Genomic DNA, 23,753 nt, shown 5'->3' with positions numbered 1-23,753 from the left:
ATGGCTGACCTCTGTGATTCACATTCCCTGGGCTACTTGTCACCTGGCTTCTAGGGAAGTGCTGGCAAGACACCGGGGGAAGGGAAGAAAGAGAGAAGTCAGAGTATGTCTTCCCTTTGTCGCCTGTAGTTCCTGCCAAGTGGCCCTCACCAGTGGCCCCACTCTCCTGGCTCTGATGTAGCTTTTGCTCCTTGGTCCCTGCAGGCTTAGGGTGGTAAACGCCTTCCTGGACCTCACCACTTGGGTCTGTTCCCTTTCACTCCTTCATTTAGTTGACCCATCTCAATTGGAGGCTGTCTCTTGCCAGGACCCTGATACAACACTAGGGAACAGAAGCCATCAGAGAAACATGGCACCCTATACACATTTCCATTTACCTGGCACCTTGTTACATTAAAACTGAAATATAGAGTAGAATGGAAATCCACATACACTTTAAAAATAAACGACCTTCAAAAACATCAAACTTCAAACCCCAAATATTGCCGCTTTGGCAGTTCGCTCCCCTTTAGTCTGCGAGATCTCTAGGGACAAGACTGGGAAAGGATGCTAAACTAAGGGGAATGGAGACTCCCTCAGGTTTTCCTGCTTTGTAAATGAAAGTACAGGCATGGTGTGACAGACCGCGTACAGAATGGTGGTCCATAAGATTATACCATACAGCCTAGCTGTGTAGTAGGCTGTACCATCCAGGCATGTGTAAGTGCACTCTGGTGTTTGCATGACAAAATCGCCTAACGACACATTTCTCAGAACATTCAGCAACACAAGACTGTAAAATTAGGGTGAGTTCCTTGATTGCCTGGGGGAGTTGGTCTTCCAGGCGACAAAGGCAGCAGCCACACAACCTGATGGGACCGAGATATCAAGGAGGGCCAGAGCAAGCAGGGTGGCTGAGAAGAGGTATGGGCCCCAGAGGAAGAAGACTGAAGGATGGGGGCATTCTAAGGCCAAGTCTGCGTAGGAAGTCACTCATCCTGTGAGGACACCACGGTTAAAGGCAAGTACTCTTTGCTTTGAGAATCAAGAGCCAGTCTTTAGCCACATTCCTGCTATAAAGCCAACATCTTTTGCTACTAGAAGGCAGAGAAGTATGCGATGCATATTAGAACACTTTTCACAAAGTCTATATTTAAAAAATTTCCCACACCTAAAGTGAGGATGCATCAGTCATTTAAAATAAAATTTAAAACACAAGTTTATCTTATTCCTGGTGATACTGGGTAGAGTAAGGGTTAACCATAACCTCTTGGTGAAAATTCCTTTCAGTTGAATGCAGGAGAGAGGAGAAGGGCATGTGCACAAAAGGAGAAACTCCTGGGCTTCTGGGAGGGGACAGTGCAAAGTCACTGAGCAGAAGTGGAACCGCTTGGGGAGTCCTCCCAGGTCCCCTCCAAACACCTATTTCATTCAAATTCCTTTCTTCCCTCCTCACCGCTTATATATGATGCCTCTGCTAAGCTTTCATACAAAATCAGGTTCTGACATTCAAAACCACCTGAATGGTAGTGGTTTCGATGAATCACAGTCACACACAATCTGCTGCTGTGGACAAGACTTTCAATACCTTTCAATGCCTTTACCTTTCAATACCAGCCTGGAGACTCTACTTAAATGCACTTTTATTCAGATGTAGACGGCTTATCTTTCTCAATATCTAATCCCAAACAAAATTATCTTATTTCTAATTACTTAGTTTAAAAAAAAAAAAAAAAAAGTTAAAAATTAACGGAAGGCATTAGAAATTAGTAGGAACCAAGAAGCCAAGCTGCTTACCTGCTATCCCCAGCATTTGCCACATACAGCTTCCCCAAAAGGCAAATCACAATGAGGGCTGTGCAGCCACCAGATATATTATACGAACTCCTCTCTCGTTCTATCTGTAGGTCCTGGAGAAGAAAACAAAGTTAGTGCTGGATTGTACAAGAACTCCTCGAATCAAAGACTTCCTTAGCCTCGCTCCCTCGACACAGCCCTAAGGGTCTGAATGTGCTTCAAAGAAGGGACCAGAGAATCTTCAGTACTTGTTTTTCTACCAGTTCATGAGCATTTCTGGAGAGGACACTGGCATAAAACGGTTGCCTGCTAGACCATCTGCGGACCAGAAACAGCAAACAGATAGTATAATCAGGCAACAATGAGAAGAAGAAAACCAACCGTAGTCAATAAATGTCATAAACTATAGAAAATGTAGCCTCTGTATGGACTGCCTGAGCTGCCATGTGGAAAAGGCACTAGAGAGGCTGATGACGCCAAGTACCTGGAACTGCAATGTTTCTAACCCCAGAGCCTCCAATAAATAGTTTCTTTTACAGTTGGATGAGCGGTGACTTGAAGGAGAGTCTCCTCTATTCAGTGCAGGCAGAAGTCATCTCCCTGGTCAAAGATACAAGCTCCTGAACTCAGGTCTGACTTCTCTTCCCACTAATTCACCACAGTGACACCCACGCATCACCCCGCCAACTTCCTCCGAGCACGTCCTCTGTCCGGCAGGGCGCTAAGCACTTTGCACACAGAATCTCATCTCGTCCTCACAACCACATTGCTAACCTCACTGTTCGGAGGCAGAGAAGTGGGGTAACCAGCCCATGTTTACCTGACTGGCATTTGGATTCCAATTCAATTCTCCTCCCTGAAGCCCAGGTTATTACTTGCCATCCAATGAGGCCTCCCCAAGAAAATTAGAAATAGGCCAACACTTCTACAGACCAATATGCATCGTCCTCAAAACAGGTATCTTTGTGAAATTCTGTTGTCAGTGACAGAAGCAAGAGTTTTTCAACCTCAGGAAAAGGCAAGCTGAGTTAGGAAAATAAACTGAATGCTAGCTAAAAAAAAAAAAAAAAAAAAAAAGCCAAACATTCCAGCAGTAACCTAGTGTTAGGTCAGAGGGAGGGAGAATGTGGGTTGGGTAATAAGCACAGAAGAGGAAGAAACGGTGCCCTGGATGATTTTGAGGGTGCCGTGGGCAGACCAAGGGAAAGGGCACTTTGTGATTCTTAGAAACCCACAAAATTAGAGTTCAGTGGCTTCAGCTAGTTGCCTCGTGGGAAGGGGGAGAGAATTCAGAAATTCAGCATTTATGAGCAACTGCTTTATTCCAGGGGCCAGAGGTGGTAATACAAAGTTAGATAGACCACTGACGGGAAACGGGACACAGGAGAAAAGCCCGAGCTGAGGCTACACATTAGAAATAGTATATTGGTTAAAAAGGAAGTAGAGATGAAGTTCAAAGACAGGAACTGGGAGACATCAACACATTGGGAATTAACTGGGGAGAGGAGAAGGGCGTGGAGGGTTGAGAAGCCATGGGGTGGGGGTAAGAATGTGTGTATATGGATGTGGTAGTTACGAAGTGAAGAAAAATTCCAGTAAGGGAGTGAGTGGACAACAGCATGAAAGACTACCTTCAAGGACTACACTGAATTTTTAAAATTGACTTAAAACTCTGTATAAATTAGCTCTCTTAAAGGACTGTCATGAGGATTAAATTAGATGGTGTGTGTGAGGGGCTGAGCACGCTAGCTAGATCCTTCCCACAGCCCGAAAGCTCCGTGATTGAGAGCGGACACCTCTCTCGCTCATGGCTGGACCCTCAACACCTAACCAGGCCAAGTAAAAGATAGTTTAATAAATGTCTTGTTAAGCAGGCAAATGAAGACAAACACTTAAAAATGGCAAGGTTTCTGGTCATAGAAGATTTGACTTTGGGTGGTGAACACACAATGCAACATATTGATGATGTATTATAGAATTGTACACTTGAAACCTACATAATTTTATTAAGCAGTGTCACCCCAATAAGTGTAATTTTAAAAAAATGCTTACGTTTCCAAACGATCCCCTTACCTCTGCCATAATATGAGAAACGTGTTTCACCATTCACAAATGGAAAGCTTACAAGGCAAATAAATGCTCACTGAGAGAAGTAAGCAGGAACTCATGCTTCAGTTAAAATGCAGTCACATGACAAGAGCAAATGAATGGTTCTCAGAACCTACACAAGGATGACAGGAGGCTAGAGAATGAAGGAAAGGAGGTGCCTGATGTCAGCTGGGAAGGGTTGTCACAAAGAAGTGAAAGAGGAGAAAGGCAGCATCAAGCCATCAGAAGTCTTGTCCGTTTAACCTTCAAACAGTGCATAAAACTGAACCAATAATCCTATTCACAAAAGAGTTTGTGGATGGGTTTATTCGTGGTTTTTTTTTTGCATTTAAATAAATAATACAGAGTTGATATTATGATACATATTTTATCAAATTTACATATAAAATGGTCTATAAAGTCCACACCCGATATTACTGTTTTTACTATAGTGGAAGGAACTGCTCTAGCTACAGGAACTATCCTTTCACATCCAGAATCAATATTTGTTTGAACACCTAAAGTCTGAATTAAAGACAACTTTGATTAAGAATCTCTGAGCACCCAATTGTTTGCATGCTGTAAGTGAACTGGAGTGTGAATGACTGACAGCCTCACTGCTACGATTCAAAAGGACGCGAAATGCTATGGTATATGATCCTCTGAGGCTCAGACAAACAAGTTTATTCTGCATCGTCAGGGCATTATTTATCATGGTTTATAGCCCAAGAAAATCTGACTATAAAATTGTTTAATCCTTAAAAAACAAGGCAGAGTGTTCAACACTAAGATGACCTGCTTACGGCAGAGTTCATATTCGCCTTCAATTTTTCGGGAAACATTCCAGTTAGTCTACCCACTTAATCCCTTGCTATTACAATTGTGATTCAATTTTTTTTTTCTAATTGATTTCATCATTTCTTTCATCTTTTCCTGTGTTTCCACTATGGTCAGCTCCAACTCCTCCAGCATAAGAAATGATAAATTTGGCAGCACTGTCACAGAAATAGTGGACTAAAGTCTAGCTGTGTTTTATCCAAAAAACTTTGCTAATATGTTCATACTTTCACCACCTCCACCCATTTGTGTGGTAATATACGTGTGTAGGCACACATGTAACACTTGAACACAGTTTAACTACATGTGTGCTCTCTGGAATGACAGTGACAAGGATTTGAAAAATGTATTCCATAGACTTCCTCACCCTGAAGGGTTCACTGACATTAAAATATTTCTTCTAAAACTGGGTGTAACTAGAACATATTCTAAAAATAAATACTTCCCCCTCCCCTCCCTAGAAGTCAAAATAGCACATTTATATTTTTCCTATACCACCTACTCCTCTTTAAAAGATGTTTCACAAAATCTTGGTACTGAAAGGCACGTAAAGGACCATCTGGATGGTTCTTTCACTATCAGATCAAACATGATAAGTGAAGTCAATAAAGATATATTTTCCATTGAATTAACTACCTATTTTCTTCAAACTCACAACTTTTCCAATTAGCTGAAGCAAACATTCTACGTGAAAAATTTTTTAAAATGTATAATTATTTAAAAAAAACAAAACACTCAAGTTTCGGTGTTTTTTCAAAATAAATCAGTGAATCATAGGAAAAACTGACCATGGTTCTGTGCTAAACAAAGACCAATTTGGAATACTTCCTCATTTTAGCTAAAACTATTTAGCTAAACTATTTTACCTAAAATGAGGAAATCAGTGAACCCCAAGATATAATAAGTTTAGAAAAACTAGCAAAAAACATGCGCATACTATCATTCCTTTTCAAGTATGGTCTAAAAGGATCAACTTAAATGACTCATATAATTTAATTAACGAGATAATTGATTTATCTGCTCAATCAAGAGTCCTCCAAACCTTCCAAGGCTACTTTCTACTTAAGGAGGACTGATTTATCCTGTGTTATATCTGCCTAAATATTACATTTAAGCTAGGTTTATCTCTAACTCAAAGAATTGGTCCAATTTTTAAGGCTTGAGGTTATATTTTTGCTTTTTGTTGCAAGCAAGAGTAGGAGCAATGAAGGAGAAAAAAAGAGATGTATATATCAAATGAGACTAATTCAGCAGGAAAGAACTGCAAGACAAAAAAAAAAAAAATACACTGCTCGGGATGGTTGTAATTTGGTTCAAAAGTCCCAGAGATGATGCAACCCCAGGATTATTCTTTATTTCCTCCCAAATTTCAGGTTCAGAAAGAAAGCAGTATCAGACAACAGAAGGGAGCGAGTGTTGGGTAGTTTCAATAGGACTTGGCAGCTCCCCCTAGCTGGGTTAAAACATGGTTCTAAACACATTGCTAATAGTGTCAGTCACAAATAATAAGATTCTGCATGGTTTTAGTATCTGGGTCTGATTTCAGTTTATTCTGAGAACAAGCCAATCTGTCAGCCAGGCATTGCGGTAGGAAAAAAGAAACCAGTACTGCCTAATGTTGTCACCTGCTGGCTGTTCATGGAATGACAAGTTCATTCCTTCTTGGAGGAACTTCCTGATATACCAGAAACAAAGACAAAACAAAACTCTAGCTTAAATACAGACACACAGATCCACACTTACCATGAATATGCTAATGTTTCAAAACACCAGGATTTCTAAACTATAAATAAGCTTTGCATTCATCCTCCTCTTTTTCACCATAGTGTCCTCTTACAGTTTTTACCAACAAAGCCAAGCTGAGTATTTCCAACCATTTACTCAATAATAGGAAGATGTATGAGTATGGCAGTTTTACAAGTTGAAATATTGCCATTTTTCTCAGTCGTGACAATCAAGTTTCTAGAACATTCTTCACTGCGGTGAGGAATCTATACCCACAGTAAAAAGGAAATAGGATAGAATTTTGAGATTCTCTTGCCTGTGTCCAGAATTCAAATCCTCCTGTGGGTAGCGAGCTGAAAGGCTAATCACTGCTGACTTGATTCTCGTTCCTCAGAAGGCAAAGGTCTCCTACAACTGTACCAACAATGGAAGTGACTCCCTTCAAGAGTCTGAAATATTGACTGTTCAATCCTGTTTTAACTGACAGCAGGACTTAGAAGTCATTTTTGTTATTCATATCTACCATCTTGGATCAAACAGCAACCTATACACACGCTAGGTGACAAAACTTAGCTGCTAAAGTTGACATTGTTACAAAGCATTGCTAGGAAATAGAACTGAAGTAAGTCACAAAGTTCTGAAATCCTGGTCCTTTAGGAAGCCATGGTTCATTTTCCACGGTGGACACAGAAGGAGTTGGCTTTGCAGCTTTCTCACTATGAAGATCTAAGACAAGATACAGTAAGGAGGCCACAGGGCAAACCTGCTCTGCCAGCATGCACAGTAAGTATTAGAGGCCAGCGGTCAGAGGTTACCTTCAACACAAGCCACATGCTGTCCTGGGCAACCCGAGGACCAAAGAGGAGAGAAGAAGCAGTGCCCTCAAAGCAGCTTACAGTATTTGATGAAACGGTTGTCATCTCCCCTTACTCAAAGCATTGTTTCCCTACTTCTATTAGTCTCTATTTTTGACTAGTACCTACATTTTCCTGGAAATAAGTACAATTTGTTCTGGCTTGGTGTTTCTCAGTCTTTTAACTGATTATCCCTTTCAGATAGCTATCAACATTTTACCACCCCAGTTAATGTTATTTAGAACATCATTAAATAAATGATACTGTATATCTCTATATTCATATAATGTGTGACTACAAATGCCCCTAGATGTAAAACCTAATCTTTTACTTCTAGACCCCCATGGGGTCTAGAAGAATGCTGATTATAAAACATTAGCTCAATATATACTAGTGATTGGGAAGGGCACTGCAGAGAGACACAGAGAGGGAGAGAGACCAAAGACCTCTGATTGTATGCTGCTGAAATGCCATAAATAAAGCAAACCCCAAGTGAAGGCCAACTTTGCCTTTAAAGATATTATAAGTTACTTTTTCTGAAGCGTAGGAGGGGTAGCTGCAGAGATATCATCAGTGAGGCAAGTTTGAGGCTTAGGTGTTGGGCTTGGGAAATGTTTGGGGATTAAAAGTAAGGGAGAAAGCAAGAGAGCCACAAAGCTGAAATGACCGAACCTTATTTAACACTGAGTTTTCGGATCATAGAACATCAGAATGACACAAAATCTGCAAGGCCTAAGGAGCACCTACAAATAGGAAAGCTAGAAAGTGATGAGCTATTGTGAGGAAACAATTAGGAATGTCAGGGAAATTCCAAACCTGACCCTCTCTGAAAGGTCTGAGGAGGAGCCACCAAGATCAGGTGACAAGGACATCAGATGCAGTCTGGCACTTCAAAAAAAAAACCACAAAGTTTTACCTTGAAACCATGACTCTCGAAAACCTAATATTGAGAGGGACAGAAAAGTATTTTATATGAGCTTGCGATGGCTTTGCAGGGCAGTAAAACAAGAGTACACCGTATAATTTCTGTGTCATGGCTTCTGAAGCTCACCCCAAGCAATTTAATGGTGAAGGTTGCCACTGTTTCTATGATACTGGAGTAGATTTTTCCTGAAGTCCCTGATGAAGCAAGGAGAAAACAATAGCATCTATCTATAATTAGGGTAAACATAAGACATCATCCAAACAGGGACACTTTTTAGAGTAAAAGGGGACAGTAGCAATGATTATTCAGGGCCAACAGACATCAACTGGCTCCGTCACTAGCAGGGCGGGAGGTAGGGTCACCTCACCAAGTACCACAAGAACCAAAGAATGATGAATATGTCACGTAAGGCCAAGCACATAGGCAAAAGTCCAGGTGGGCCTCTGGCACGCTGGGGCCTAGAGAGAGACTGTGGGGAAAACTGAAGAGTAAAGAGGAAGCCGTAGAATAGGATGGATTGGAGAAGAAGACACTTAAAACCAAAAATTCATAATAGGACACACCAGAGTCCTTCGCAGGTGTGTTCCGGCCTGCCTCTCCAGATCACCTCACACCATTCTTACCTTTGAAATCTACCTTCTAACCACAGTGGACGTCAGCTTGTTGCCTGTGGCCCATCTAGGTTCTTTCTCTCTTTGATGTGGTTCTCCACGCTAACAGTTTCCTCTGCCCAGAACGCTCTCCCGGTGTCCAGGGTTTTGTCTGCTTTACTGCTACTCCCACACCGAGCACCACGTCTCCAGGGAACCCTTCCCTTCACTTCTCTGTCACACTCCTACTTCACCCTGCGTTTCTCCTCTGAAGGCCCTTCCCGTTGATATCTTACTTGTTTAATACTGGCTTTGCCTAATTTGTTCAGTGCTCTTCCACAATTAGGCCTGGCATGCAGTTAGTTCTCAACAAATATTCACTGATTGAATGAATTACACAGGAAGTGAAACGATCGTTTCACTGGCAACTAAGTTTCCAAGAAAAATTTCAGGTAATGACCTGGTGAGTTAAAAGCTGAAAATATATAAACGACAGAAATGAGGCTCTTTACTAAGTTTTTTTTTTTTTCAGAAGGAGCCTATCATTTCAAATATAGTTGTTGCTAGTAACCCTGAGCCATGAATGGGTAGCAACAGCCGGAGACCGGGGTGGAGGCCTGACTCAATGTGACATTGACCTCTAGTGGATAAAATTGAGAATACAGAGGTTCCAAGTAAAAGATGTTCCTTATGGTACTAGCAATTACTGAAGGAAATGAAAAACTCAAAGTTTCTTTTGTTTTTCACTTTTCTCCCATTCGGAGGATCACACTTTCAAATTTTTACCTCAATGAAATATTTGGCATTCTGAACATCAGTGTCTAAAAACACTCACACCAGAGCGTCTGTGATAGCTGGAGAGTGAGATCTGACATGCTATAAAGCCTGAGTAGGAATCAATTTTACTACCTTTTTTTCCCCTAAATAATCTTTTCCAGCCTCCTGGTGTTTTCCTTGGCATTGAAAGCTACCAGAAACTACTGCCCATTCACCTTACTCAAGTCCTTCTAACATCTTTACATCTCTTTATCTGAATGCAGGTTAAGAAAAATCTTTGGGACCCAAGTCACTGCCTCAGTAGACAGTGATCTCAAAGAAGGAGGGGGGTGGTGTAGAACAGCATTGTGCATTATCATGGGCAGAGGGACAGCAAAGGACACTGAGAGAAACTGCACTCTCTCCCTGCGTGTGTCCTCAGGAGTGAGGCTTAGAGGAAAGGAGGCCGAATTTCTTCAGCAGGCACATTCAAATTTAAATGTACAAACAAGTCCATGTACCCAAATAAAACAAATGATTATTGAATATCAGACGGTACTTTTTTAAAGCAATAAGAATCACATTGCCAACCATGGCAAAATAGCTGTTCTCAGATCAGATTTGTAGAAAGTGGGGTAATTGTGAGCCCTTTACTGAAAGTTCTATTTCCCGAAACACCTGGAATCCATACACATGTATAAAGCAGATGGCATCCAGGTTCCTTTCAATTAAGTGGGATTGTACCAGCTGGCAACAATGAGTCTGCAGAAAGAGAAGCAATAATGCATACATTTATTTAATAAGCCTATGACCTCATGCACCATCCCTCTCTCATTTTTTAAATTTTGGCCAGCACTCAATGCCAGGAACTCTCATCTTGCTGCCAATTTCTACTGAGACTGGAAACCCTATTATAAAAGGGAGATGTCCCAGTAGAACCACCCAACAAGTGGACAGGTCAGACATCCCCTTTCAGGGAACCCTCAAGAAGCAAGGTTTTGGCTTAAGTGACCACCCTGACCCTGCTGTCCTGGACTCTTCAGCCATACCCACCATTTCCTTGAACGCACTCTCAAGAGCCCCTATGACCAGACACTCGTGTAGAATCTTCTTCTCCGTGAAGAAGCGCGTGGGTGGGGTGCTAGGGGAGCCTGGAGCCCCCACCCCTCCGCGGAGCGAGGCAGCCCGGGTCAGAGTCCGGCTGTTGGCGGGCGTGTTCTCCGGTTCCTCGCCCAGGCAGGTGGGCGGGAGGACGGCCGAGTTCTTCAGGATATCCACGATGTCCTGCAGCTGCTCCGTGATGTGGTGCTGCAGCAGGCGAGACGCCACCACCGCGGCCCCGGACCCCGCGTGACCGTCGAACAGCGACCAGTAGTGGCAGGAAACACCTTCGGATTCCTGGTGGGAGAGGGTGACAGGGAGGAGTGAGAACCACAGTGGTCACTGCCCCCGGGGGTGACACTGACATGGCCAGGCCTAAGGACCCCAGCGCATCCACCTGGCTGTCTTTAGTCTGCAAACAGTGGGGTCCAAACATGGCTAAGATACTCAGGGCAGGGTCCCCAGATTTGTCACTGCCATTACCACCACCGGAGGGATGAAGTCCCTGCCTTTCCATCGTGGGGAGGTGGGGGTGGGGGTGGGGATCCAAATTACCACACGCTTAGTTACTATCTGGGAGCAAGATATACTTGAATTTGAGGTGAAACTCCATACAAACAGAGGTGTGTTTAGAAGTCCAGCTTTAACATCTAACTTCTCACCTCCTGCCTCTCCAGCCCCAGAGCAGGTCCGGCCTGGAGTCTTTGGTGGAAATTAGGCACTTTTTGCAGGTTCTTCAAGAGGAAATAAGTGGACCCATTTTTCCCCCCCTTTAGGGCCCTAATACTCTCAGATAACTGCCCCATTTGTTTGGTCTACATCCTGAATTTTCAGAACATGTTTTTCCATTAGACACCCAGTCTAGTTCAGCCTTCACAAGATGCAGCCAATTCAAATCTCCTTTTCCTGTTTCCTACCTCCCACAGTTTTCCAGCTGTCACTCAGCATCTTTGTTTCCTCTTCCAACCCTAAAGCTCCCCATGCAGCCGTGTGCAGCCCATGTTCCCTCATCTTCCATGGATTTAGCACCTACTAGTCAATTTCTACACGACTTCAAAATGAACAGTTTTAAAAACCATGTTTGAATCACACATGTCTAAGATCTTAGCTATGGGGGGAAAAGAGAGCTCAATTCTGATATATCTGGAGGAGTAATATATTAAAAATCGAGATTATTTTAAACTGGTAAGGTGCATGTGACATCCACTTCTGACTGCTAGGCTTATCTATCCCACAACAATAAATACTGAATTGTTTTGTTACCTGAAGCCCATTAAATAAAGTTCTTTTGGTCCATCTTATTTTTTCAATTGAAGTATATTTGACATACAACATTGTGTAAATTTAAGGTGTACAATATGTTGATTTGATACATTTATATATTGTAACATGATTGCAATTATAGCAATAGTTAGTACCTCTATCATGTCACGTAATTATGTCTTTTTTTGTGGTTAGAATAATTAAGATCTAATCTCTTAGCAAGATTATTACAACACGATATTATTGTCTATATTCATATACTATACATTATAGCTTTAGGACTTATTTACTACATGTTGCAAGTTTGTACCCTTAAACAACATCTTGCCTATCCACCCCCACCCTGCGGCCCCTAGAAACCACAATTTTTGGTCTTAGAATGATGCTGCAACACACTGCGTAGTTATGGTGACATGTGCCACTACTCTACTTGTGCCATTTAAAACTTTGTTTTCACTCAATTCTGTGCTAGGTACTAAGAGATAAAATAGTTTTGTTTTTTTTGAAGTCGACAAATATTTACTGAACACTCTATGTAATTGACATTGGAAGGTAAAAGACTGTATGCAATCAAGAGATTATCAGACATGGTCTGATCTTAATCCAGTGGGTAAGAGAGACACTGATCAAATAACCAAAATAAACATAAGATCATAATTCTGGTGAGGGCTGTAAGGAAAGGTTCCTGGTGCTGTGAGGCCAACCTGTCAGGGTCACCCTGGAGGACACTTTTTGAGGACACGAGGACCAGGCTGAGGGCTGTGTGGAGTTCACATGGAGGGGAGGGAGGGAGGAGGGAGGGGAGGGAGGGAGGGGAGGGGAGGGGAGGGGAGGGCAGGCAGCAGCAAGAGCAGGTGCAAAGTCCCCATGGTAGGAAGGGGCCTGATGAGTAAGAGAAGACCGGCCCATAGCCATGTGGCTGAATACAGGAGTGAGGCAGGGAAGGAGGGGTAAGGCCAGGCTGCAGAGGGAGGGAGCAGCCACACCATTCAGTCTCAACAGTCTTACACACGAAGACTCTTGGCTTTAGCCTAGAAGTAACAAAAAGCAATTCATTGAGGCGGGAATGACAAAATTGATTCAAGTTTTTAAAAGATCACTCAAACTACACTGTGAGGATTAAGAGAGAAGAAAGAATGAAAGTGAGGGTGCCAGTTAGGGGGTAACTACCACCCTAAAAAGACATTCAACCTAATTCAAGCAGTAGGAAACACTTATGAACAACTAAAAGCACCATAAAACAGCAGAATAAGCCCTCTCACTCAGAGGACAGTTAAGTGGTGAGAACAATGACCCAAGGCTTTAGAAGGCTGGGTTCTAATGGCATCTTCAACACCAAGCCCCTGAACGGGAGGCGGAGCACAGTTAGGGAACAGTACAGGTGTCAGACCCTGGCTGAGTCACTCTAGGGCTGGATGTCCCTGTTGTTTACCACCTCTGAACCATGCTTTCCTAATAAATAAAATGCAGGTGGTAGCTACCTTACAGGGGAGGGGCTATCTGGGATGGTTAAGTGGTAATTTATGCCAAGTAATATGCCTGGAGCATGCACTCATGTGTAGCTGCCATCGTTGCCATTACAGTATGATCCTGGGTAAGTCATTTTCTGGGCTTCAGTGATTCAACAAAATGAGGGGCTACCCTAGAAGACTCTGATGTCTCTGCTAAATCTGAAAGTTCTATATTTAAGAAGTATAGATCAGTGTGGGCTGGGGGTGTGGGGGGAAAGGATGGGCCTTGAAGAAAGGACAAGTAGAATTTGGATGGGTCAAGAGGTGCCATGGAGGCTCAAGAGAGGAAAGTACCAGAAGGGTTAGGTGATGTGGCCAACTCAGACAGATGCTCTGAGTAGCCTCCCCTCCTTCTCAGTACTGATTCTATTTGGGGCAACAATGAATTCACTAAAAATACACACTTGCCCAGACTCTCTTGCAGCTGTATGTGGTCATATGACCCTGTACCAGCCAGTGAGCTGCAAGTGGAAGTCTCCTGGGTGGAACTTCCAGAAAACCTATTGTTTTCCTGACAAAAAGGACAACTTGACCAGCCCAGTCTTTTGAACTTCATCCTTCCCTCTTTCTTCCTGCCGGGGTCACAGAAGCAACACCTGAAGGTGGAGTAACCCTCTTGCAAAAAAGAGGGAAAGCTGCAGCTCAGTGTGGTGAGCCAGGAAGTCAGAAAGAGCCAGGGCCCTTGATGTCTGGCTTGGGATGCTGGACAGCCTACCTGTGGGCATCGTGTCACGTGAGCTTCATGCCATTTTGATAAGCCTGTTAGATTCTGTCGCAAGAGCTGGGGACATGGGAAAGAAAGGATGTACATGTTGATGTAGCATCCTGGGACTTCTGGCATGCATGGCAGGAAAGAGCAGTGCCAGATAAGAAAGGCACAAGCACAGAAAAGAATGAGAAGTAGTAGAAGGAGAAAAAACCAAACCCTCAGGAAAAGGTTTGTAATTTAAGGCATCCTTGGATAGAAGTCAGGGAGTCCATAAATCTATCTTCATTTTCACAAACCTCTGCAATTTAGCATCTCCTCCTATTATGATTGTAAGGCAACAAAGCACCGTGGTGTTAGCAGCAGCTGCGATGTGGTCACCAACAGAAATAAGATATGGTCATGCCACACATCTTGATTTACTCTTTATGCTCATCATTACTTGCAGTAGCAATATTATTAAACCCACCACTAGCTCTTGTTATTTGCTGCACTGGTAAAATACATCTTGCCATATGACATCCTCACAATTAGGGAAAAGTTGCAAAAGGGAGGGAAGTCTTGCTCACTCATCCTATCTCATTCCCCAAAGGGCCCAAGGCCACTGGAGTAAAACCTGCACACGCAGTTCTCCTGCATCCAATTTAAATTAAAACCCAGCAAACGTCTTTGAGGAAGCTGCTACGATGGCAGGCCGGGATGCAAGAGGGGCAGTTGTTTCAGTGCCCGGGCACAGATTCTGTTCCACCAAACGCCGTCATGTTTCTAGAGCTGTGATTTGAATCAAAGATCAAACCCCATGAACAAACGCGCTACACTACATTTTTAAAAAGCAACTCCGAAAAACTTGTAAGATGTCATTTTTCCACAACGAAGTCTGCTTCTGACTGAATAATCTAGCTATGTTGATGTGGGAGCCAAGCCCAGACCAATTAAGTTAGTATCTCCGAAGGTGCAGCCCCAGCCCTGATCCTTTTTAAAGCTCCCCTCTACCCGGGGATTCTAATGAACAGCCAAAGCTGAGAACCCTGGAAAGGAGGCTGCTAAGCGGTCAGGAGACCCATGTTCCAGCCCCAAATCTGCCATCGGTTCACTGTGTAATCTTGGATAAGTCACTTCCATCTTCCTGAACTGACTAGATTGTGTTTCCTGCTTCTGAAGTGGTACCTTAGGAAAGAAGACGGTAAGAGGGTACTGAGTGCTGAGTCCCCTTGACAATTATTTCAACCAGAGCAGCCAGTTTTATCAGTTATAAACATAAGGGTTTCACAAACGATTTTGGATGAAAGGATTCAACTGTTTAAAAAGATTTTTTTTTGAAAGCCCTCGAACTAGATAAAACTAAGCCCATCAGGAGATTTCAGAATCTCTCGTGTCCTCCTGTGGCAGGGAACTTCAAGTGGGTGATCTGCTATTTAGGGAAATACAGCCACACAGTGAGCTTTCCCTGCACGCTTCAATTCCAGGTCAGCTATTCAAGTCTAAGAGACTACCGCGCACAGAAACACCCAGTGACGGGTCTGGCACACACTTCCCATCATTTAACAAACGTCACACGGACAGTATTTTAAACGCCTCCTCCATATTAGCTCAATAATTTGTATTCCAAGCCTATGAATAACTACCTTATATGAGGAACGGTTATTATCCCCATTTTATAGAGGAGAAACATGAGAGACAGAGAGTGTACCTGCTCGAGGCCACCACTGAAGTGATGCAGCTGGGGCATGTGTTCAGACTCTGAGCCATCCACCCCTATTTTAAGTTGAACCCCCCCACCCCACACTCCATTGGCCCCTGGAGGGAAAAGTTACCCTAATGTACACTTGGCCTTCAAATCCACTTCTCCACTGTGCAACCTGAATTGCAACCGGAGTCATTTTTTTTCTAAACTACAAAATCTGATCATATTTCCTTTAGCAGGCTAACAAGCTGAGATGGGGCTGGGTCCAGTCTATGAGCACCCACTTTGAAGTCTCTGATCTATTCTCTGATTGTCTTTCCACATTCTCTCTCTTACTCTAAATCCCATGCACACCAAACTACAGCACTTGCAGCTTGTCACAAACCACGGCTATCCCCTTTGCCTAACCCCTCCCTGTCTTAATATTCATCTTAAATATCACCTCCTCCTGGAAACTCTCACTGCACCCTGAGCCCACTCCAACCGCAGAATTCCTCATGTTGTACGGAAGTGCTCACCTCCCTGGCAATGATGGATTGAAAGAAAGACTATTCTGGAAAAAGGAAGCAACTAATAGGCAATGCAGGTGAAAAGAGGACATGTGGGGGCCCCGGTGGACAGTGGTTGGATTAAGGCCGAGGTCAGTCTGGGGTGGGAGTCTGGTGAGGCAGAGTGAGGAGACTCATTTAACTGCCATTTGGCATGAGGAATGATGAAACGCCGTGAGAGCCGGGCGTAAGGAGTGCTAATCCATGGCATTCTGCAGGTGCCCTGCAAGAAGGAAGCACAAGAAAAGAGGCTCTCAGAGCACTGGCCCGAGGCAAAGAGGGCTTCGGTCAGGGTGGTATCAATGGGCCTGGAGAGGAGACTAATGACATGATCGTGAGACATTTCAAAGAATAACATGGGGCCGGAGTGGGCTACGTGGTGTCTGAAAGGGGACCAAGATACTCACAGAGATTAGAAATCTACTTGTGAAAATGGCATGATCAAATAGTATGTGCCACACAATTATTTTGAAAAGAGTACGAGGACCCCCTTTCTCCATCTCCCTCTTTATTCAAAACGATGCCTTCAACTGCCCTCAGGTAAGAATGGATGGCTTGCTGCACAGTGAGACGTGAGAACCCCGAGGAACGCACACCTGCCCAGTCACACCAGCATCGAGGGCCCACACCAGCACCAGGGGACTCAGCTAGAAATAAGGCAGCTGGGGGTGCTAGTGAATCTTTGACAGAGGCCTGAAAAATCACAAGTTGTAGGAATATGATGCTTTTAAAGCATCTCAAATCTCCGATTTCACTGCAAATACACCTGTATTCTGTCACTGCATAAACTCTTCAATGATTCCCAAGTGTCCTTAAAACATGGGATCTAGCTGCTCCTCCTTTTCTGGGACCCTGTCTTGCTTCTTTTTGGTAGTCCAGAACCTCTCTCATTCCCTCAAACTCCCAGTCACCTCTGGGACAAAAAAGCCCCCGTGGGTTTTTTTCTATCTAAAACACTCATCCCTTGCCCTGCTTGGAGAACTATTTATCCTTCCGTTTTCAGTGGAGGCATGACCTCCCCACCAAGGTTGCCTGGACCACCTCAGCCCCTGTACAACAGTTCACTCCACTGGTGTGAAATTGCCTGACATTGCCTGTATCAGCCCAACTCAGAGACTCACGTGTATCTCATGCACTGTGGTATTCCCAGGGGGTGTCTGGTATAGAACAGATGCTCAATAAATATTATTAAATATACATAGAAAGGAAGGGAGAGAATGGATTTTTTTCATGTTCTTTACTTTTTCAAAGCGATATAGCAGCTTGGGAAGTTAAGAATTTTATGTAAGACATTTTGCATTAGTAAAACCAACAGACTATATACTAAACCTAACCTACTCCAGGATTGAGGCTGACTCATCTAACTTTATTTATGACCTCTCAGCTCTCTGAGGCCACGCATGCTGTGCAAACAAGCAGGGAGGCAATGAGGCAGCCGCTCTCATGGTGTGCTGTCACAGTGGGGAGATTCCAGACAAAACCTAGACGTGTTCTGTGGAGTCCGGCAGACATGCTGAGATGTCAGGCAGAAGGAAAGAAAACCAAGGAACGTGGTTTGACACCTTTGGACCAGTTTAAAGAAACTGGGACTTGGCATTCTCTTACTCACTGCACAGAGCTCTCACAGTTTGCAAGTCCCCTTCAAGTGCCTCCCTCCCAGGTAAGCACTCTCCACCAGGGAGCACGCAAAGCTGTGAGGGCATTAAAAACAATCAGTCGGCAGGCGGGAGGGCGGAAAATTAGAAAGTCTTTCACATGTTTTCTTCTCAAGCTGAAGAAGAAATGAAGCTGTGCTAGTATTTCTCATACAGACTGACACTGGCGCCCTCATGTGGTAGGTTGGTCAGACGTCTTCATGGAACATGGATGCTCTCCCACGTTCATCAGCTTTTACATATTGTGGCCCGTCGCTGGGTGCATGTGCTCCCAGCCAAATGGTCTTGCCCATTGTATTACTAAGTTTTTAACTAAATTATCCCTTACAAAGTGGAGAACGGGTTTGGTTTTTTTTTAATTCCTGCTAAGAAACTGCTGACAGAAAACATGAGTAAATGAGAACATGTCACAGCTGGCACTTCACTCCAAGTAATGCCACTCTAGTCATATCTAACAACAATAATAACCATTCTAGACAAAAGTATCTGAAATGCTCAAGAAGACAGCTGAAATATGGAATTACATCGCTACTGTTAATGATGAATTATGCCTTGTTATTGATGAATTAGCTAATGGGAATATAAAGTCTTTGCTTTTAGCAAGACAGTAAATGAGTTACTGTGGGAAATACACTTAGAACAATGCCTGGCATATAATAAACACCATCTAACTGTTAGCTGGTATCTTAAAATGCTGCCTTTCCTCTTGATTACCTTTAAATTATTTTTTACATATTTATTTATAATTATTAAACATATTAAATATATGTTTTATAATTATTAAATATGCAATAGTATGGTTACATATCAATAAATGAGTAAATATACTGGGGGTATATACTCAAAAAAGTTGTAACTGACGGTTTGGAGATTGCTACTCTAGAAATAATTGTCTTACGGGAAAAGGCAGTGTCCTCTTGGCTGTCTTCCCTGAAGATACAAGAACTCAACTCATTTGACACGCATCTTCTCTCCCCTATCCCAACCGGTCATGTATTGAGATAAGCTGGGTGGGGGGGTGCTATCAACAGCATAAAAGGACTATCACAAATGTTGAAACCCCATTTGGAGTTAAATCTCCTGGCTGATTTCATGAAAGGTCCGGTCTGAGCATGGGATGCACCTGCCTCCCTCCTTTCTCACTGGCAAAGAAAAGGTCTTAGTTATTTCCCACGGGGGAAACACAGAGTCAACATATTCTTTTGATTCACCACATAAGCTAGGATATGGCCTGATTTCCGTAAAGTTTCTTGCCAGTTTTCAAGGCATCCCAGTGAGGATGATAATTCAGAAACTAGAGTACCTGCTTTAGGCATTTGATCCACAGTGAATTCCATCTCCAGGTCTTCATCGGATCCTCATAGTAACACATCAAGAGGGAGAGGAATAAGCTCATGAAGAAGCAGAGATGAGAGAAAATTTGACTGACTTCATAAAAGTCCTTCCTAGAACCCATAGCCTAGTGCTGTCTACTTGGAATCATGCCGATACTGCATAGTTTGCTTGCCTTTTTTCTTTTTTCTTGCCATGGTTTTATGTAAACGATGGTCTTTCTATAATTTAGCAAGAAAAAAATGGACTCTAAGGACAATATGATGATGAACAATTTCATTTCAGGTCTGTTCTTCGCCTGAGGCAGGGAGAGCTGTTATCCGGTTCTGAAGTTGACAGGGGAAACTACTAAATAACAACTAAACCGCAAAAGAAACCATAATGAAAATGAGAAAATATTTAGTATCAAATGATGCTGAAATCATACATATCAACATTAGGAGTTATTCTTCCTTTATTTCAGACTTTTTCAAAGAGATCTTCCTGCCCTGTGTCCTAAATGCTAATGGATAGAGTCAGCATGTTGTAAGTCCAGCCTCTGCAGCCAGACTGCCTGGGTTAAATCCAAACTCCACACTTTCCAGCTCTGTGCCTCAGTTTCCTCATCAGTAAAATAAAGATAATAATACTGTGTTTCCCCAAAAATAGGACCTACCCCGAAAACAAGCCCCAGTTAAGATCGTCAGCCAGATGGATGCATTTAGTACGTTATGATGATGTTCCAGAAGAAGATGACATGACTGTATTTGAATACATGTAGATTGTTGTACATGAAAAAATAAGACATCCCCTGAAAATACGCCCTAATGTGTCTTTTGGGGCAAAAATTAATATAAGATCCAGTCTTATTTTCAGGGAAATACGGTAGCACAGACTTATGTACATACTATGAAGTTACATGAATTAATGTTGGCAAAGCACTGAGATCAGTGTCTGGCACATGTATGCTGAATATTGTTTAAGAAAAAAAAAAAAAAAGGGAAGAAAAAAAGAACATCTCAAGAGCTTACTGTCCTTGGCAATGTTCTTCCCTCCTAAAGCTGTAGGAAATCAGAATACAAGTGAAGCAAGGAGAAATTTCTGTTTTCCTTTAGCCTTAGACTTGCTACAGTGGGAAAATCTACCGTGGAACCGAGTTTTAGTTGTGTTCTTGGCTACTACGTCCATCTTAGTGAAACCTGGTCTTCAGAGTAAACCAATACCCACTGAGGAGGGAACTGTAAAGTTATGCTGACTGACTGACATCAGCTTGGATACTTCCCGGTTGTCAAGTCATCCTTCTTACCAGTGCACTCCTGCTTCAAAGAATCTAAGTCGATAAATAGAAAAGGTTTTTTTTCGTGTGTTGTTTTTTTTTTTTGATATGCACAGAACAAAGACCGTAATTACCTAGAGGGAAATTTTAGAGCAATAAACACAGTGAGAAATAAAAGGCTGCTCCTATTGTGTTTTTTTTATATCGTTGACATCATTGCAGGAAGCAAACTGCCAAACGAGGGCCAAATATTCCAGAAGGACTTGCCACTGTGGAACCACAAGCAATCTTCATTTAATGTTCTGGGGGTGAAAGAGTCCTTGCAGAAAACAGATGAAAAGAACAGTAAATCTTCTGTTCAGGGAGCTGAAATAGACCCTTCTCATTTCCCTTTTAACTCTCCCTGCCCCAATTTGATCCTATTTGCCTTAAATTCCCACAGTGCTGCTCTAGCCTCTGCTGAGAAAAGATAATCAGCTTTCCACTCCCCTGCTGATGAACTTGGCCGCTATGTGGACACAGCCATCTCCTGTTATTGTAATTAGACACTGAACTAACAGATACTGAAACCACATGCTTTGATGTATTTTGACTAAATTACACAACATGAGGGTGTTCCTCAGGAAATAGACTTGGAATTCATGTATCCACAAGTCACGTCTTCAGCCCAAAACAATCTGTTTCAAACAGGGAGACAGATGTGGGGGAAATGTCCTGGTTACTGCCACAGTGCACCATCTCTCACCCGCACTCTTACCTAAGGACAGGAACGGTTTTTTTCAATTACAGTTGACATTCAATAGTATATTCATTTACGGTGTATAGCATAGTGGTTAGACATTCACATAACTTATGAAGTGATCGCCCTGATAAGGCTAGTACCCACCTTTCAGCACAGTTATCACAACATTATTGACTATCTTCTCTATGCTGTAATTTCGATCCCATGACTATTTTATATGTGCCAATTTGTACTTTTTAATCCCTTTACCCAGCCCCCCAACATCCCTCCCACCAGACAACCATCAGTTTGTTCTTTGTATCTATGTGGTTCTGTTTTGATTATTCATTTATTTTGTTTTTTAGATTCCAGATATAAGTGAAATCATATGGTATTTGTCTTTCTCTGTTTGACTTTTTTCACTTAGCATAATATCCTCTAGGTCCATTCATGTTGTTGCATATGGTATAATTCATTATTTTTTATGGCTGAGTAATATTCCACTGTCTGTCTGTCTGTCTATCTATCTATCTATCATGTACCACAACTTTTTTATCCAATTGTCTATTGGTGGACACTTACGTTGCTTCCATATCTTGGCTACTATATAGGAAACATCCTTCTTCGTCTCTTGTTTTAAAGTCTATTTTGTCTGAAATAAGTATTGCTACCCCAGTTTCCTTTTTTTTTTTTTTTTTTTCATTTCCATTTGGATGGAATATCTTTTTCCATCCCTTTACTTTGTCTGTGTGTGTGTTTTGATCTGAAGTGAGTCTCTTGTAGGCAACATATGTTAAGAGTTTTGTTTTCTTATCCAGTCAGCCACCCTATGTCTTTTAACTGGGGCATTTAATCCATTTATATTTAAAGTAATTATTGATATGTTTGGAGCTATTGTCATTTTATTATTCATATTTTTTATCTTTTTCCCCCTCTTTTCCTTAAAGAAGTCCCTTTATCATCCCTTGTAATACTGATTTGGTGGTGATGAATTCCTTTAGCTTTTTCTTATCTGAGAAGAACAGGAACTTCTTAATATTGAGTTTATAAGATGCCCTTAAGAGTGAACCCATCTGATGTCCTCCCCTTTTTATTTCATTCCTAGAATGAGGTACAAAGCTCTTGGAAAAGCTGTGTTGTCACTTGTGGATGGCAATCAGTGTAAATAAATAAAGACTCCTTAAAACCTCTCAAATCAAAGGAAAGAAAACCTAGTAATGGTGATTAGTTCCCACCCATCTTGAGCTGATTAATTTAAAAACTTTCAGTGGGAGGAAGGCAGGAGGCTGCTGGGGATAAATGCTGCCCATCAAGTTTACGGCATCTTTCCTAAAGGACAATCGCATGAACGCGTCTTCTGGAAATGCTAGCACTTTAGATTCACTTCCTTCCTGCCCACCCACCCTATGCCCCCAAACAAATAATCAGAGTCATGGGAATGTTAAGAGGCTTGCACTTTGCCATGGAGTATCTATTTTCAACCTGCCTGGCTGTGGGCTTATGGTTTCTCACACGTGAGCTACCCAATGTGATCCAGGCACAGGGAAAGTTCCAGCCCTAACTTGTCATAGAAAATATCCTTCTCTACTTCATATCCACTTCAGAGATCTCAAAACTTCTGTTCCCTATTCCTCAAAAGACGTTCATTTCTTTATTTCACTAATTATATTACTAAACACTAAATGAAAAAAAGAAAACGGACCCATTACTGAGTATTATGTAATGGAGAATACAATAATTTGACCATATCCCCTTGTGTTTCTTCAGGCTAAAATACTCTAGTGCAGAATACCTTGAAACTCTTTTAGTTGTATCCCTTTAAAGTTTTATCACATCTTTTGAACACTGCTTCATTAGCTTCTGACATTTTCCTTTGTATGTAGATGGAAACTAAAATTGTGTTTCCTTTTGTTATAAGTCAGGTGTTGCTGTCAAAAGCTCAGCCAAATACCGTGTTTCCCCAAAAAATAAGACCTAGCCGGACCATCAGCTCTAATGCGTCTTTTGGAGCAAAAATTAATATAAGACCGGGTCTTATTTTAACATAACATAACATAACATAACATAACATAACATAACATAACATAACATAACATAACATACCGGGTCTTATTTTAATATAAAACTGGGTATAATATAATATACTATAAAATCATATAACACTGGGTCTTATATTCATTTTTGCTCCAAAAGACACATTAGAGCTGATGGTCTGGCTAGGTAGGCCTTATTTTCGGGGAAGCACAGTACAGGAAAACAAGACTCCTTCAGTAAACGGAAGCCAGGAGAGGCAGAATATAGTATATATTATTTTATCTACCAAAAACAAAAATTTTAAGTTTCTTTTAAAACAGGAAAATTAATTTGACTCCTTTGGCTAGAAGACTGCTTGTACTAATAGGATAAAATAATTCTCTATGAATTGG

The 23,753-nt window shown here is 42.2% G+C and overlaps 1 protein-coding gene across 1 annotated transcript in view; it reads right to left on the bottom strand.

The window, feature by feature from the left end:
• Nucleotides 1–23,753, bottom strand: part of PPM1H (protein phosphatase, Mg2+/Mn2+ dependent 1H) — a 236,017-nt gene that overhangs the window by 116,494 nt on the left and 95,770 nt on the right. Inside the window, exons 3-4 of the mRNA XM_019732426.2 lie at nucleotides 10,605–10,949; nucleotides 1,777–1,889 (exon numbers count right to left, since the gene is read on the bottom strand). Of these exons, the coding sequence (XP_019587985.1) occupies nucleotides 1,777–1,889; nucleotides 10,605–10,949 (458 nt within the window). The remainder of the gene's footprint in view (nucleotides 1–1,776; nucleotides 1,890–10,604; nucleotides 10,950–23,753) is intronic.

The sequence above is a fragment of the Rhinolophus sinicus genome, linkage group LG02 (genome assembly GCF_036562045.2).
Source record: "Rhinolophus sinicus isolate RSC01 linkage group LG02, ASM3656204v1, whole genome shotgun sequence".
Taxonomy (NCBI): domain Eukaryota; kingdom Metazoa; phylum Chordata; class Mammalia; order Chiroptera; family Rhinolophidae; genus Rhinolophus; species Rhinolophus sinicus.
The sequence above is the reverse complement of the archived record's forward strand: the minus strand, read 5'-3'. Positions and strand labels throughout refer to the sequence as shown.